Source organism: Pseudorca crassidens, chromosome 1, assembly GCF_039906515.1.
Source record: "Pseudorca crassidens isolate mPseCra1 chromosome 1, mPseCra1.hap1, whole genome shotgun sequence".
NCBI classification, from domain to species: domain Eukaryota; kingdom Metazoa; phylum Chordata; class Mammalia; order Artiodactyla; family Delphinidae; genus Pseudorca; species Pseudorca crassidens.
The window spans coordinates 113,705,978-113,721,783 of NC_090296.1; the positions used below are offsets into that span (position 1 = coordinate 113,705,978).

Consider the following 15,806-nt stretch of genomic DNA (forward strand, 5'->3'; position numbering starts at 1 on the left):
ATTACAACTTCAGGAAAATATCTGAAACTATATCACAGACAAAGGGTTATTAATATCTCCAGTATATAAAAGGCTCCTAAAAATGAAGAAAAAGACCAATCACTCCACAGAAAAATGGGTTAGAGATAAAAGATGATTAACTTTGCCTATAAAAGAAAAGCAAATTAAACTACACTGGTATACCATTTCTATCTATCAGATTGGCAAAAAAATCCAAATGTCTGACCACATACTGTGTTGGAGAGTCTCTGGGAAAACAGGCACACTTATACCTTACTGATGGAAATTCAAAATGGCACAGCTCCTATGGAAGAAAATTTGATAATATCTAGCAAAATTACAAAACCATATACATTTTGGTCCAGTGACTTCAGTTCTAAGAATCTAGCTTAAAGTTACACTGGCAAAAATGTAAAAAGTCCAAGCCATTTTACTGCACTACTATCTGTAATACAAAGATTGAAAATAACTAAAATGTCTATCAAGAGGGAACTGGTTGAACATGATTTGTCTGTACAACACAACACAGATGTAAAAAGAAATAAAGATTATGTATACAGTTGTCCCTCAGAATCTGTGAGGGATTGGTTCTAGGACACCCCCCACCCCCATGGATACCAAAATCTGTGGATGCTCAAGTCCCTCAGACTATAAAATGGCTTAGTACAGCTGCATCCAAGGATGCAGCTTAGTTCTGCATCCAAGGATGCTGAACCTGTGGATATGGAGGACTCACTATATATTCTTACGGAGTGATTTGAAGGATACATTGTTATTTGAAAATTGCAAGGTGGAGAAAATGTATACTGTATGTTACTATTTATCTAATGGGGGATAGGAATATCTATGTAGTCACTTATATTTTTTAAAAAAGAAGGATAAGCCATTTAAAAACACAAAGATTATCTAGAAGGAGAAGGGGAGAAATAGGGTAGAGGAGATGAGGAGCTTCTCTGAATACTTCTGGTTTTGTAGATCTGACTTTGGAACCATATAACTATTTTCTACAAAAATTAAATTAAAAACAAAGGAATTCCTAACACTTGAAAACAAAATGAAGCAAATGAATCTAATTGTATAGAACTGATAGCATGACCACACAGAGAAGACAAATTCCAAGTTACTGTTAAGTAATCAGCACTGATTCATTTGTTATTTTAAAACTGTTTTGTGTGTAGTATGGAGTAAAGCAAATGAGTAATCATACTGTTGTTTAAAACAGAACCTTTGGCACCAGAGAAAGAAAATTCGTATGTAGGATAAATGAGGTTAAAGAAAAATCCTGTAGTGCAATATCTTAACTGGATATATCAGTCTGACCTTATATCTTATCTGAATTGATATGACTTCATGGTGATCTGTACATTTCAAACACACACACACACCCACACCCACACACACAATGTATGTATTCCCTAGTTTGCCCAATAAAAAGACCTAGAAACGATTAACAACCCAATAATAATAAGCATCTCTAGTACCCAGATCATGGTCTCTTAACACCACTTTCCCCTAAAGGAACTAGAGAGAAATGGCTGATTCTAAGCATGGGATAAGCAATGTGAAAGATGATCATAACACATCTTCACAGCAGAAAGCAACAGCGCTATCATCTATTACCAGGGTCACGTCAAAAGGATTTGACATGTCAAGTTGAAAGGGATTCCAACAGCCAAAAATAAGACATTTGTACAATAAGAATAATAACTGTCAATGGATCAAAAGATACCAAACAGGCTTACACTGTAAGTTTATAAAGATACAAAAACTCCTCCAAAACCCCTAACTGATCACATATATAAGACTGTAGAACACAGATTATTTGAAAAATGGGAAATAAAGGACAAGAAACATCTTGCCTTTCTATTGTGAACTAGAACTCAGAATAACTGAATAGTTGTTGAATAGCAGTTTTCTCTTTATAGAAGTTTTTCAGTTAATAAATGAAGAAGGAATGATAAAATTTCACTGTTTTATAATGGATCTAGGTAATGATCAAAGGGTGCTATCATTGCAAGAAGATAAATAAGGCTCTATACGACTTTTGATGGAGGCATACAACGTCTATGAAATATTATTTTGTTAATTGTGGTAAAATATATAACATAAAACTTACTATCTTAACAATTTTTAAGTGTACCATTCACTACTGTTAACTATACTCACATGGCTGTGCAATCCATCTCCAGAACTCTCCCATTTTGCAAAACTGAAACCCTATACCCATTAAACTAATTAAACAGCAACTCCTCATTTTTCCTTCTCCTAGCCTCTGTCAACTACCATTCTAGGAGTCTATTTGACTACTTTAGGCACCCCATGTAAGTGGAATCAGACAGTATTTGTCTTTTGTGACTGGCTTATTTTACTTATCATGATATCTTCATAGTTCATCAATGTTGCAGCACGTGTCACAATTTCCTTCTTTTTTAAGAAGGAATATTCCATCACATGTATTGGGTTGGCCAAAAAGTTAGTTCAGATTTTTCCATAAGATGTTTTGGAGGGAATTCCCTGGTGGCACAGTGGTTAAGCATCCGCCTGCCACTGCAGGGGACATGGGTTTGAGCCCTGGTCCGGGAAGATCCCACATGCCGCGGAGCAACTAAGCCCATGAGCCACAACTACCAAGCCTGCGCTCTAGAGCCCACAAGCCACAACTACTGAGCCCACGTGCCACAACTCCTGAAGCCCACACGCCTAGAGCCCATGCTCTGCAACAAGAGAAGCCACCGCAATGAGAAGCCCACGCACTGCAACGAAGAGTAGCCCCCACTCACTGCAACTAGAGAAAGCCTGCGTGCAGCAACGAAGACCCAACACAGCCAAAAATAAATTAATAATAAATAAATAAATATATTAAAAAAAAGATGTTCTGGAAAAACCTGAATGAACTTTTTGGCCAACCCAACATATGACACATTTTGTTTATTCATCTGTCCATGGACACTTGGGTTACTTCCGCCTTTTGCCTATTGTGAATAGTGCTGCTATGGATGTGGGTATAGAATTATTTGTTCAAGGCCCTGCTTTCAATTCTTTTGATCTGTAAAGTATTATTGGGGGAGAAAAAAAGAGGAAACCTGGGTCTGATGAAGCTTTGAGATCTGACTACCTATTTATATTTACAGAGAATACAGGAGACTGAAGAACATATCAAATAACACCACAGGAATACAATCAGCAAAACAGACCCTCTTTCTTCAATAGATAAACTGCAGTGGGGAAAAAATGGATGGAAAGGAAAGCAATATATTAAAAGTAAGAGAAACTTAAGAAACCTATCAATCAATTGTAATATATGAACCTTACTTAGATTCTGATTTAACAAATCAAGTGTAAAAAAAGAGAAATTTAAAAATCAGGGAAATTTGAATATTTTATATGAAGAAATGATCAATGATTTTTTAAGATGTGATGATATCTAAAAAGAATCTATATTCTTTAGAGATACATACTGACTTATTTAGGAGTGAAATGACCTATTTGGGAACTCTTTAAAAATAATCCGAGATGTGGGACTTCCCCGGTGGTGCAGTGGATAAGACTCTGCACTCCTAATGCAGGGGGCCCAGGTTCAATCCCTGGTCAGGGAACTAGATCTCACATGCATGCTGCAACTAAGAGTTCGCATGCCACAACTAAGGAGCCGGCAAGCCGCAACTGAGGAGTCCTGGAGCCACAACTAAGGAGCCCACCTGCTGCAACTAAGGAGTCCATGTGCTGCAACTAAGGAGCTGGCGAGCTGCAACTAAGACCTGGTGCAACCAAATAAATAAATAAATAAGAATGCCAACTCTCTAAAAAATAATAATAATAATCTGAGAAGTGGGGATAGGGATTGTGAGGGAAGACTGGTAAGGCTACAGTGAAACACTGATGGCAAAGATTTGAAAATTGTTAAAACTAGTTTGCATAGGATTCTACTTTTGTATGGTTTGAAATTTTCCATAATAAAGCTTAAAAAAAAAAACAACTCTGACTCACTAATTTGCAACCTTTTCCATGAGAAAACTACCATTATTTCAGTTCTACACACTGTTCTTAGAATAAGGAATTTTTTTGTTTTAAAGGAAAGTCACAAACCAATGTAAGAAACAACATCCCTGATAAATAGTTGCAGTCAAAATGATTGTCATGGAAGGTTTTGTTTTGTTTTTTTTTACTTCCTAAGAGAAATATCACATTTTAGTTCCTAGTCCAAATATTCTATTCAATACTCAATGTAAAAATAATAAATGAGAACTAAAAAGGCAAACAATCACACCCAAACTATCATCTTGTTTTGGGGATGTTTTGAACCATTTACATATTGTCTAAAGACAAAATATTGAAGAAAAAAAAAAACCTAACCTTTGATTTTACATAAATTGAATTATGCTATTTAGAAAAAAAAAACTGAACTTAGTACCTTTATTTAACCCTTACATTAGTACTGTTACTAAATATTAGAACTAAAAATTCAATTTAAAGATTTGAATAAAAAGCTTTCTGGAAATATACATTACTTCTTTTATGTGAATAACTCTTCCACCAAAATGTGAGAATTACATAACTAGCAAGTTTGTAGACGAGAATGATAGTTAAACAGGGAGAAAGGTAGCCAAAAAACAATCTGGGGACTTCCCTGGTGGTCCAGGGACCATTGGTTAAGACTCCACCCTTCCACTGCAGGGGACACAGGTTGATTCCTGGTTGGGGAACTAAGATCCCACATGCTGCGCCGTACTGGGCGGCCAAAAAAAAAAAAAAAAAATCTGAATTGTAATATCTACTATCCCTAGTTTCAGATATTGAGAATTTAATGAAATTTCATGGTCATACATGCAAAAACATAAAAATGTTTTAATTCCTTTTGATTCATATCTACTTCAAATATAAAACCCCAATTGAATTTCTGTCCCTAAACAAATGTAATATCTAAAAACATACACAAAATCATAGGAATAACAATGTTTAACCCTACCTGAAAAAGATCCAAAAGAGGCTTCCAAGAGAGCATTAAGACTGCTGCTCTGTTGATGGTTTTGGGAATTTCAGAATAAAACAGTGTATTTTCTCTGTTCTCACCAGACATAGCTATAAAAGGAAACAATCATTTTTTGTTATTTTAAAAAATAGCAATCTACCACAATTATAGCAGTAAGTATATAATGCCTCCTATATACTGCAAAATTTTGTACTCTATGGGACCTATAATGAATGTTAACAAGTAGGAGATGCACATGCCATATGCCACAGTAATTTTCTTCAGGCTCCCAGAAAAATCCTCAGGTTTCCTTTTGATATTCAAATTTTAGTCCCTCTCAAAATAAACATAAAAGTGTATAAGATGATGTAAGGATAAGTGTCACTTTTAGTTTTTTTTTTTTTTAATTGTTAGTGTCTTACAAGTTGGCAATAGACTCATTAGATTCCAAATGGGGGTACTTTGTGACAACTTCAGACTATCAAGCTTCTTCTTTTTATGAATCATTTAAAGTATTTACTTAGAAATATACATAGGTCTAACAATTTGAGTTTTTCTTCACTATAAATGTTCTACCACTATAATCACTAATAAGTTTCAAATGAAAGTACATTCATATTAAAACAACACAGAATCTGATATCTGATTTGTTAAAAGTCTCTTTATCCTTTATTCAAGAATTGTGAAAGAAAGAGGTCTACACTAAGTAGAAGATAGGTCTATTCTGTGAAATCATACAATAACTGAATGGGAAGATCACAGCAGTGTAGAATAAACTACATACCAAAGAGAAGTAATAGAAATACAACATGGTTATGAAGAGGTGAACCAAAGAAAACTCAAAGTAAAACAAAGTCCTTCTACTCTAAAAGGTGCTAGAAAGGTATCACTTCCAAAAAAGCTAGGGGAGAGTGAAGGAAAGAGAAAATAAATCACACAGGAAGAACAAAAACTCTCTCTAGTGGAACAAATCCTCAGCCTTGTGTTTCTGATAATGGCAGAGAAAGCAGTCTGTGGAAGGGCATGGTAACTTCCATGCTAACCCTTGCAAAGGTGGGGGATGACTCTCCAAATACCCACAGATTCCTTTATCCTTTTATTATCCTAAACTTTTCTTAAACCTTTCTTAGTTTGTTGCCTTTTGGAGTAAAAAGTCAGGTACCAGCTGATATTTACTTCAGCACTTAGTTTTGCCTTAGATCTATTTTGTACATTCCAGAGTTACTTTGTTACATAATTCTTAAGACTGTAGTCACTTATCCATACCATTCATAATCTTACAAAATATGATCATATCCTCCTTAAGCCTTTTCCTTCTAAGAGCTTTCAACCTGCAAATATGAAAAAGCTGGTTCTCATCTACCCTCAAACGAGAGCCATCCACAATCACTTCAAATGCTCCTCTTAAAACTGCTCCGTGTTCCATAATGCCTTCCTTGGCTTCAACCTTGACCAATAAAAATTTCCAACGCATTCTATGTACACACACACACACCAGTTCTGGTTAAACACAAAATGACCTTTTCCCATTGTTTCTTTCCTGTTGACACACTGCTATTTATTGGTGTCCGAAGTATATTAAAATTTCTGAAACAACAGATTTACATGGAAAAATATTAATATGCAGATGGATATAAAAGACTTGAGCAAATGAAATCGCATACAACTTTCTTGAAAAGCTCAATATTTTATAAAGATTGTCAATTTTCCTAACTTCATCTATAAATATAATGTAATCCTAAAACAGTATAAATAGGATTGGGAGAAAGGAGCTCTAATCTAATTTTAAGTTCTCACAGAAAAACAAGCAAACAAAAATAATCAAGAAAAGTATGAAAAAGAGTGATGAAGGGTGACTAGTACTATAAAATAGTAAAACATCTAAAGTTATGATAAAAATAATAATAGTAACAGCAGCATAACATTGGCACTTGATTTGACAGACAGATCAATGGAACAAAACGAAGTCCAAAGTAAATAAAGATTTCAAAAAATATAATTTGGAGCTGAGAAAGCCTTTCTAGATGTGATGCAAAACTACATAAAAAGTAAAAATTTAACTACCAAAAAAAAAAAATCACAGATTTCTACAGAAGGGCAAAAGGCACTAAAGGCAAAAGACATTAAATCTCAGGGAAAAATACTACAATGGGTTAATTCCCTTCTTGTACAAAAAAGTGCTTTATATCAATAAGAAAAGCACCCACAACCCAATAAAAAATAGACAATGATTACAAACAGATCAGTCACAGAAAAAGAAATACAAACGCCTTGTAAATATGGGAAAGGATGCTCAACCTCACTCATAAGAAAATTAAAACTACAATGAAATATGGGGATATAATGTACAGCAATACTATATTGCATATTTGAAAGTTGCTAAGAGAATAAATCTTAAACGTTCTCATCACAAGAAAATTTTTTATTAACTATAACTATGTATGGTGACAGATGTTAACTAGACTTACTGTAGTGATCATTTCACTATGTATATAAATATCGGATCATTATGTTGTACACATGAAACTAATATAATGTTATATGTCAATTAAAAAACAATAATAATTTAAAAAAATTACAGTGAGGAACTGCTGTTCACCAATCAGACTGGGAAAGATAAAAAGAAGTTTTATTACTCACTATTGGTACAGGTGTAGAGAAATACTCTGAGACAATGCTGGCAGGGATGTAAACTCTATAACCTCAATGGAGGGGCAATTTGGCAATATCAATACAAATTCAGAATCTGTACACCTTTTGTCCCAATAATTCCACTCTTTGGAATTAGTCCTATTAAGTAAATTCACATATGTACAAAAATGATCTAATACAGTGATATCTGCTCCCTCATTTTTTGTTAATACCAAAATAGAAAAACCTAAATGCCCATTATTAGAGGCCTGGTTAAGTAAAAGATGGCACAATTATATAATGGAATACTCTGGAGTTGCTTAAAAAAAAAAGAATCTACAATTACTAATGTGGACTCATGCAGAGAATATCTCTTTAAAAAAAAAAATTGTCAAACAGCTTTGGAGGAGGGGAGAAAACCTATTTGTAAAAACTGAATAAACAAAGGCACATTAGCAGGTCGGCCCTCAAACACATCTCTGGCTATTCAGCCCTTCCTTTCCCACCCAACCCCTAGCTGTGGGACTCAACTCAGGCCTCAGTTCCTCCAGTGTTCCCATCTCTCACATCCTTTCTTCCTTATTCTAACAACCATTCATTGCCTTCAGGCTCTGGGTTAGGAAAATAAAATAGCGTGACTACAGGAAGGAAACTCCAAAATTTATGGGCTTGTGATTCCATTTCAACTATTGTACTGGGAGTGAAATCCCTTTCTTTAAGCAGTTTTAATGGTTAATTCATAAACATTTTTGTGAGACATTTGTTTATAGTTAAGAATTATGGATGGTATGGCTATAATTTTTAACTATTATACTAAATATAAGGGTTCCTCCCCTAATTGTGCCCAAACTCTCTTCCAACCAAGCTGCCTGATTTAGCAAGTATGGATGGGCTTTTCTTATATTGCTTCTCCAATCTGAGGAAAGTCTGACTTTCTGCCTCCGAAAAAAACCATAGCATAAGTTTCTTGAGAAAGATATATATATATATTTCCTACTTAGATGACTTACCTAAATATTTTAGCATCATCTCTCAATAAATGTGTTCAATGAGCGACAATTAATGAATAGGCCTTTGGGACTTAAGCTAATACAAATAATAATTACCAGCTGGTGAATGCTAGGCAGCATACTATAATTTACAACTATTATTTCCAATCCTAAAAAATAATACTGTAAAAAAAATAATAATAATACTGTAATGAAGACAGCTGCTTGGGGGATGGGAATGGGGTCTACAAATTTTTTTTCTTTCCCTTTTTAGTTTCCTTCCTCAAACTAGCCATAGTACAATAAAACTTGGTTTGGCTGTACAAGAACAGTATTGTGTTTCTTAATATTGGTTTAAGTTGGAAATGTTTTCATGTAAAATGTTTAATACTTAAGACAATCCCATGAGATAGACATTAACCCTCATTTGATAGATGAGGAAATTGAGACCCACAGGGTAAACGAGTCAGCAAAGAGCGGATACCAGAGCTTAGGCTTCTGATTCCAAGACTAGCTCTTTATCCACTGCCCTGTGTCTATATATGTGCTAGGTTAGTCAATACTAAGCTGTGCCTAAGCATGATAGTTGCTCAGAATTTACTACCTATTCCTTTTACTACAACATCTTAGTAAAGCATTTAAGGTGCATAAACAAAAAAACAAAAATGTCCATCAGTGGTATTGTGCATTTAATGAAGACAGACCTTAAACCTGGAGTGAATGGGCTCAGGAAGAAGAGACCAAAACCAGCCTTGGTTTAAAAAAACGAAAGCAGTAGCTGTTGAGAGTGGGAACTACTGTTTTTATTATTTGTGTTCCTAATCTGACCATTCCTAAGGAAAGGCATTTTGAACTAGCTTTAGGAAGAAGTAATATCTAGCATCTTTACTTTGAAAGTAAGATCATGATCAATTCATGATCTGTTATGTGCAAATAAAAATCAAGTTAATGGGACAAAACAAAATGAAAACAGCACCAAAACTGAAGTTCTTTTAATTATTTTTTTTTCTTTGGTGGAACCATCACTGATTCATTCACTTATTTATTCACCAAAATTTGAGTACCAATTGCATCTAGCCTGTTTGAATTAAGAAAGCATTTCCTTTCAGAAACTATGACTTCATACTCACCAAGGTAATAGATCCTGTCCGAATGAGGCCCATCTGGATCATTCCTCTTCACAAACATAAAATCATGTGGTGCCTTAGCCATCATGTAGCCATGATATTTTCTGGTATCAGCAAGCAGCTTTTTAAGCTGACTCCAGGAGTATCGTTCAACATAAAACGGCTCCAATTTAGGCCGATCCTGTGATTCAATATTCTCCTCACACTCTGCAGTTTCAAAGATCTCAACACCAAGCTGTTCTGTTTCCATCGCTGCTGCCATGTTGCATTTTCCTAGAAAAATAAGGCACATGAAGTTCACAGGTCTGCCTTCTCTTATATTAATCAGAATGACAGTCTGATAGGGCCCCCCAACACCCCCAAAAAGGGGGAAAAATGCTTTTCAGTACAGTTGCAATTAAACTTCGTAAGAAAAGCAATAGCTCCCCCTTTTCTTTAAAAATGAGATTAAAAAAAAATTGAGGTCATGTCTATTTCACAGTTGACTATAAATCTCTTGGGGAACTTTTATAAAAGGCTCTCCTTAAGTATCTCTTGCCAAAATTCCTTTTTCTTTCCCACATTGGAAGGAAACGGGCCATATGCCAGTTGGCTGCTATGTTCCTTCAAAGAGCATGTCAATAGTGAAGCTAAATGTGCCAAGGGAGTTAAGTGTTTTTGCACTTAAAAAAAGTAACTCATTTGATAAATGTGGACTTCTTCAGAGAACAGAAATAATCACGACCAATTAGAACAGTTATAAAATTGTGGCAAACAATGTACTTCTAATAACCTTTCTAGGGAGCTTACCCAAGATAATATAAATACTGTTTCCTTTTAAATGAGACTCCAAACAACAAAAGACCTAACTGGCTGGTACATTTTTTCTTTGTCTTTTGCTTTTGCCTAGACATCACTATCTGATGATCCCCTATGTAACTCTATACTATAAGGAATTTATGTGACTATTACTACAGATTATAAAACTTCTATGATTAAATGAGAAAAAAGTGGCTTTAGTTGTAGTTTATGCACAAAACATTTAATGTTTGTAATATCAATATTCTGATAAAAGTTCAAACCCAATTTACCACTTCAACCCAAAAACAGTATTAAGATTTTATCTACTAATGATGTTTCTTTCATTTTACAAATCCAGAAGAGGATAATTTTTTCCTTTATCTATTTCAATATTTAAATGTAACAGGTGCAAAGTATCAGAGAAAATAACAATAAGTGTTATTATAAGCCACTGTATGATATTCTGACATGCATTATTCATAACGCTACCAAAAAGGAGCAACATAAACAAAAATTCTGGGGCAACCTGCTCTTTTTGAACTAATAAATGTCCGAAACATGTGGACTTAGGAGATAAACTAGATTGCATTTGTGTAACCAATTCACGTAATTATTAACTACTTCTACAACAAAAATCAATACATGGCTGTATATTTAACATGATGTCTTTTTTAAACCTTAATTTCACAGGTTAACAGGAGTTCGTGGTAAAAACTACCAACCACAGAGAAAAAGTCATTAGCAGGTATGGGTTGTGAATTAGTCCATCAGGTGTGCTGTACGGCATTCAAAAGGAACAGAACTGTGAGGCCACGGCCACGATATTGTGTTTTTTTTCAGGCTACAGTGAAATACACTACCGTTTTCAATATAACAGTAGCAAGAGCAGCCAGAAAATCTACTGGAGAGTTCTATAGTATACAACTTGTAATATTATTACAACTGGGCATTTACCTCCAATGATTAAAATCCAAACAGCTCAACAGAGGAAAAGTCATTTAGCTCACATGGTATTCAGCATATTGATATTAAGTAGCAGTACATGACAGTAATGGTTGTTTGCCCATCTAAAAGCTGGTGGGGGTCTGTTTTCTATCAAATGTGTCAATGGATCTAGTTTGATTCCTAACAGAGTAAGGGACAGGTGAGACAAGGAGATATACAAACTGGGCTCATTCTTCTCAACTCCCCTTGCGTTAAACTTGAAACTTCATCTCCAAACCACTACTTGAAACAATAGAGCTTGGGGATGGAACAGGGACGCTCAGACAGACTTCCCAAGCTTACTGCCCAGCTTCTTGAGTCATTATTTTGACAAGTCTCTTACATAAAAGTTGCCATTACCTTGCACTTAAGCAAAACCATCTGGTATTCCTAAACTGTACTAGGTCCCTGGATTCACTATTTCTGACTCTCTCTACACACACACACACACACACACACACACACACACACACACACACTTTACAGTTCAAATGACACTATTCTGTATTTTATGGTCAATGTATATCCTGCATTTCCTAGGCTAGACCTGATATTACATAATTTTAGTAATTTACACAAACGTGTAACTAACTGATTTAATTTCCAGATTTCCGTAACACCTTACACACAAATACATTCTCAAAATATGTGACCCGAGTTTTCTAATTGCAAAAATTAGAAAATAGGTCAGTACATGTTCTTAGCACAGTGCATTTATTTCACTGCCCCACCTACCTCTTCACTTAAGGCCCTTCCCTGGTGCCTACCTGATTGTATTTTCATCTGTTCAGATCTCTTCCACATTCAAAGAGATCTTTTTGAAGTGACTCAACTTCAAGCATAGATCCCTCTGCTCATCCTGCTCTCTTCTCACAGGAGTCTTTCCTTTTCTCACCATCCAATCCTGCTCACCAGGATAATGAAATAAGATATAAAGCTGTTGATCATTATTAAAATGGATCATATGTGCCCAAAAAGATTAAGCCTAAAGTCTCAAATAGTACTTGAAACTGATGCATATTCTTTTTGATATAACATACAATGCCTGAATTACTTTGTATCTGCACTTTAATTATGAAAATTATAAACTGATTTTATTTCAGAAATGTATAGCCCAATTTACTCCAAAGAATATCCAAACGGTAGTGTAAATCCTGACATCCGGATACACATTAAAAGGTAAATTATGGAAGAACATTTAAAAGTATAAAAGGCATACAGATGTGAGGTTACTCAGTGGCTGCTGCAAATCTTCAAAAATGACAGATGATTAATAATAAAATTTATTTCTATGTGCCTGGTCCTGTTCTTCTGCCTTTTACATAATAACCAATTTGTATTATTTTACAGAATACATGTTCAGCTGACTGGAGACAGAATAGACTCAACAGAATAACCAGTAAGAACTACAGGGTCATTTTTGCGGAGAGAACTAACTTCCAGTTAACATCAAGATTTTCACAAGATAAAGAATGTACTACCCATTTTCAGTGCATTCCATTTTTGCTTATTTCCTTTCCACATATACTCTGAAAATAACTGAACTAGGTAACTTCTCTAGAAACGGAAGTGTTAAGTTTGTTGAAATTCTGGCTTAGTAAAAGAAGAAAAGCAGGGTCTGTGATTATACCTGTCACTTTGTTATCGGTTTTAATTCTGGGCTCTGAGAGCCCAGATAGGTGATGGAGAGAGATGTGGCTCAGTGGCAAATGGAGGGAAAAAAGTTGTGCTAACACAGCAACAACGGACTACGATGTCAAGACACCTCCCATTCACTAAGCCTCTCATTCAGAGAAGAGCATGTAAGGTTAGAAAATAGCCTCAGGACTTTTGAATTTGGACCCACTCAAATGTCATTCCTTAATTTTTAATCCAGGCGCCAGTCTGTCCACTTAAACACCCCAAGCCTCGTTGAAACCTAGCTATTTCACTCGTCAGCTAGTTGAGAGGTTCATTATCACAAAGTGGGCAACAATCTTGAAAGCTAGAATGCGGAAGAAGAGGAGAGGTGTAGCAGCGAATATTAAGAAGGGGGACTGGGGGGATACCAAGGCTTAGAAGAAAAGTGTGTGAGGGGAGAGGTTTGGGGAAAAAAAAAAAAAAAAGGAAAGAAAAGCACCTATCCTGTGCCAGGTAGGTGAAATAGAATGAGAAGAGGCCAGTAAACAAGGAGGGAATCGACCTAAAGTGGGGCAGTAGAAAACACGAGCTGGGAAACCAGAAAATCTCAGTCCGAATCCGATCTGCCACAGTCGGACTTTAGACAAATCCCTTCGCCTCTGTGGGCTTCCGTTTCTCATCTGTAAGCCCGGACAATACCCGGCTCCCAACCCCAGCAAGGCTCAATTAAGATAACGGACGTGGAAGTCCAGAGGCCAGCACCCAGCGCTCAGGGGGCGCCCAGTGAACGTTGGCTGACTCGGAATCTGAGAGCCTGGGCTTCCTCTTCCGGCAAGTGGGGTCCCGCCACCGGCTGTGGCCCGCGCAGGGCGGCGCGCCGGGTAAACCGCAGAGCGGGCTAACCGGGAGAATGCGCCGGGCGGTTCCTCCGTGAGGCGGAGAGGCCCGAGTGGGCTGAGGCGCAGGCCTCGCGGGCGAAGGGGAAGGAGAGGGGGCGGATACTGCACCTTCCCCCCCCGGCCCCGCCCGGACCGTCCTGACGCGCGCTAAGGACCGGGCCTGCGCCGCTTCATGCCGCGCGGCCTCCACTCCCGACCAGGGGGCAGCGGCCTCCTTGGCTACGGCGCCGGCGGTAACCGAAGCGGTGAACGCGGCACTTAAAGACGGCGGCGGCGGCGGCTCCAGCACTTCCGGTTTCTTGCGCGCTGCCCTTCAACGGGGGAAGGCGCAACGGGCCCAAGAAGAGCGCAGCTCTCTGCTCGGCGGGGTTCCCTTACGACAGTGTCGTCTAGTGGCCGGAGGAGCGAACGAGGCGCGGGAAGGAAACTGGGCGGGGGTGGGGGACAGAGAAGAAATCCAGAAAGGGGCAGTAACTTGCTGGAAATCACAGGACGAACTGTGGCATGTCCGTAGTCATCTATTTTTTTCCTTCGACAAATATATATTGAGTGCCTCCTATGTGCCAGGGAGAGCTGTAGACACTGAGATTAGAACACGGAGCAAGCCAGGGAAAAATCCCTGCCCCTTCATGGAGATGACATGGAGAGGGAAGGACCAGGACCTTGGGGATTTTCTGGGTATCTCATTGTTATGGTGGAAAGAAACCTGAACTTGGAGTCAGAATGCTTGGCTCTAGTACTAATTAATGACCTTCAGCAGGTCAGTCTCTTTGAGCCATGGTTTCTTTATCTGTGAAAGAGATGTAATAACGTCACTTAATTGCACTTAAGGAAAACCACGTGTGTCATACAAACACCTAAAGATGAAGGAACTGGGGCCCAGGGTAGGGAAGTGAGTGGTTTGCTATTATCAGGACCAGAGGCAGGTCTCTTGACCCGCAATGTATTTCCTATTCTACACCATACATTGGCTGAGAGAAAGAGAAAAGGGGAGCCTTGGGAGATGACTGGGAAAGTGGAAGGTGTAGAACAAAACAGTGGACAAGCTGGGCCTTCCCTATTTTATATTATTACAAGGACCCATTTATCAGAGGTGTGTGTAATTAGGCTTTATTGTAATAAAAGATCCATCTGGGTGCCATGTTCTACTCCTCAGTATGCAATTATTCACTCTGAGGTTAAATGAGTCTTTGCTCAGGCTTTGTTTTTTGAGTTGAGTTCCTCTAAAAGTACAGTCATGTTTTCACTGGGATTCCTCTATGACTTTTGTGCAAAAATACCAAACAAACCCCCAAACAAAAAATAACACCCGAAAGTAGGTTTTAAGGCTTTGAATGCAGATGCACATGCTAACAAAATACAATGAAACATCTTGCACTTCATTTCATTCATCCAAATGTTTACTGAATCTCTGCCACGTGCCTGTCACTGTTCCAAGCACTGGTGCTACAACAGTGAATAAAGTAGGCAAAATCCCTGACTTTGTGCAGTTTATATTTGAATAAGAGGAAAAAGACCTCCCCAAAAGCAAAGAAAAAATATAATTTTATGGATTTCAAAAAACAAGCTCCAATAGATAATTGACAAGGACCTACTGTATAGTACAGGGAACTCTGCTCAATATTCTGTAATAACCTAAATGGGAAAAGAATTTGAAAAAGAATCAAAACATGTATATGTATAACTGAATCACTTTGCTGTACACCTGAAATGAACACAACATTGTTAATCAACTATACTGCAATAAAAAATAAAAATAAAAAAAAAGAGAGGTTAACAGCAAACCTCAGGGGAAAACAAAACACCA

The 15,806-nt window shown here is 37.2% G+C and overlaps 1 protein-coding gene and 1 non-coding gene across 9 annotated transcripts in view; one reads left to right on the forward strand and one right to left on the reverse strand.

Annotated features, from left to right (window-relative positions):
* Nucleotides 1-14,295, reverse strand: part of DPP8 (dipeptidyl peptidase 8) — a 55,286-nt gene extending 40,991 nt beyond the window's left edge. For 2 of the 8 annotated variants that reach the window (XM_067750841.1, XM_067750846.1), the window contains exons 1-3: nt 12,248-13,833; nt 9,720-9,989; nt 4,967-5,079 (exon numbers count right to left, since the gene is read on the reverse strand). In XM_067750841.1, the coding sequence (XP_067606942.1) occupies nt 4,967-5,079; nt 9,720-9,989; nt 12,248-12,284 (420 nt within the window). In that variant the 5' untranslated portion in view covers nt 12,285-13,833. The other 6 variants (XM_067750804.1, XM_067750796.1, XM_067750824.1 and 3 more) reach the window with 6 other exon arrangements.
* TRNAR-CCU (transfer RNA arginine (anticodon CCU)) lies at nt 3,524-3,596 on the forward strand. Its single transcript has one exon. It is a non-coding gene; the product is annotated as a tRNA-Arg (tRNA).
* Nucleotides 14,296-15,806: the final 1,511 nt, after the last annotated feature.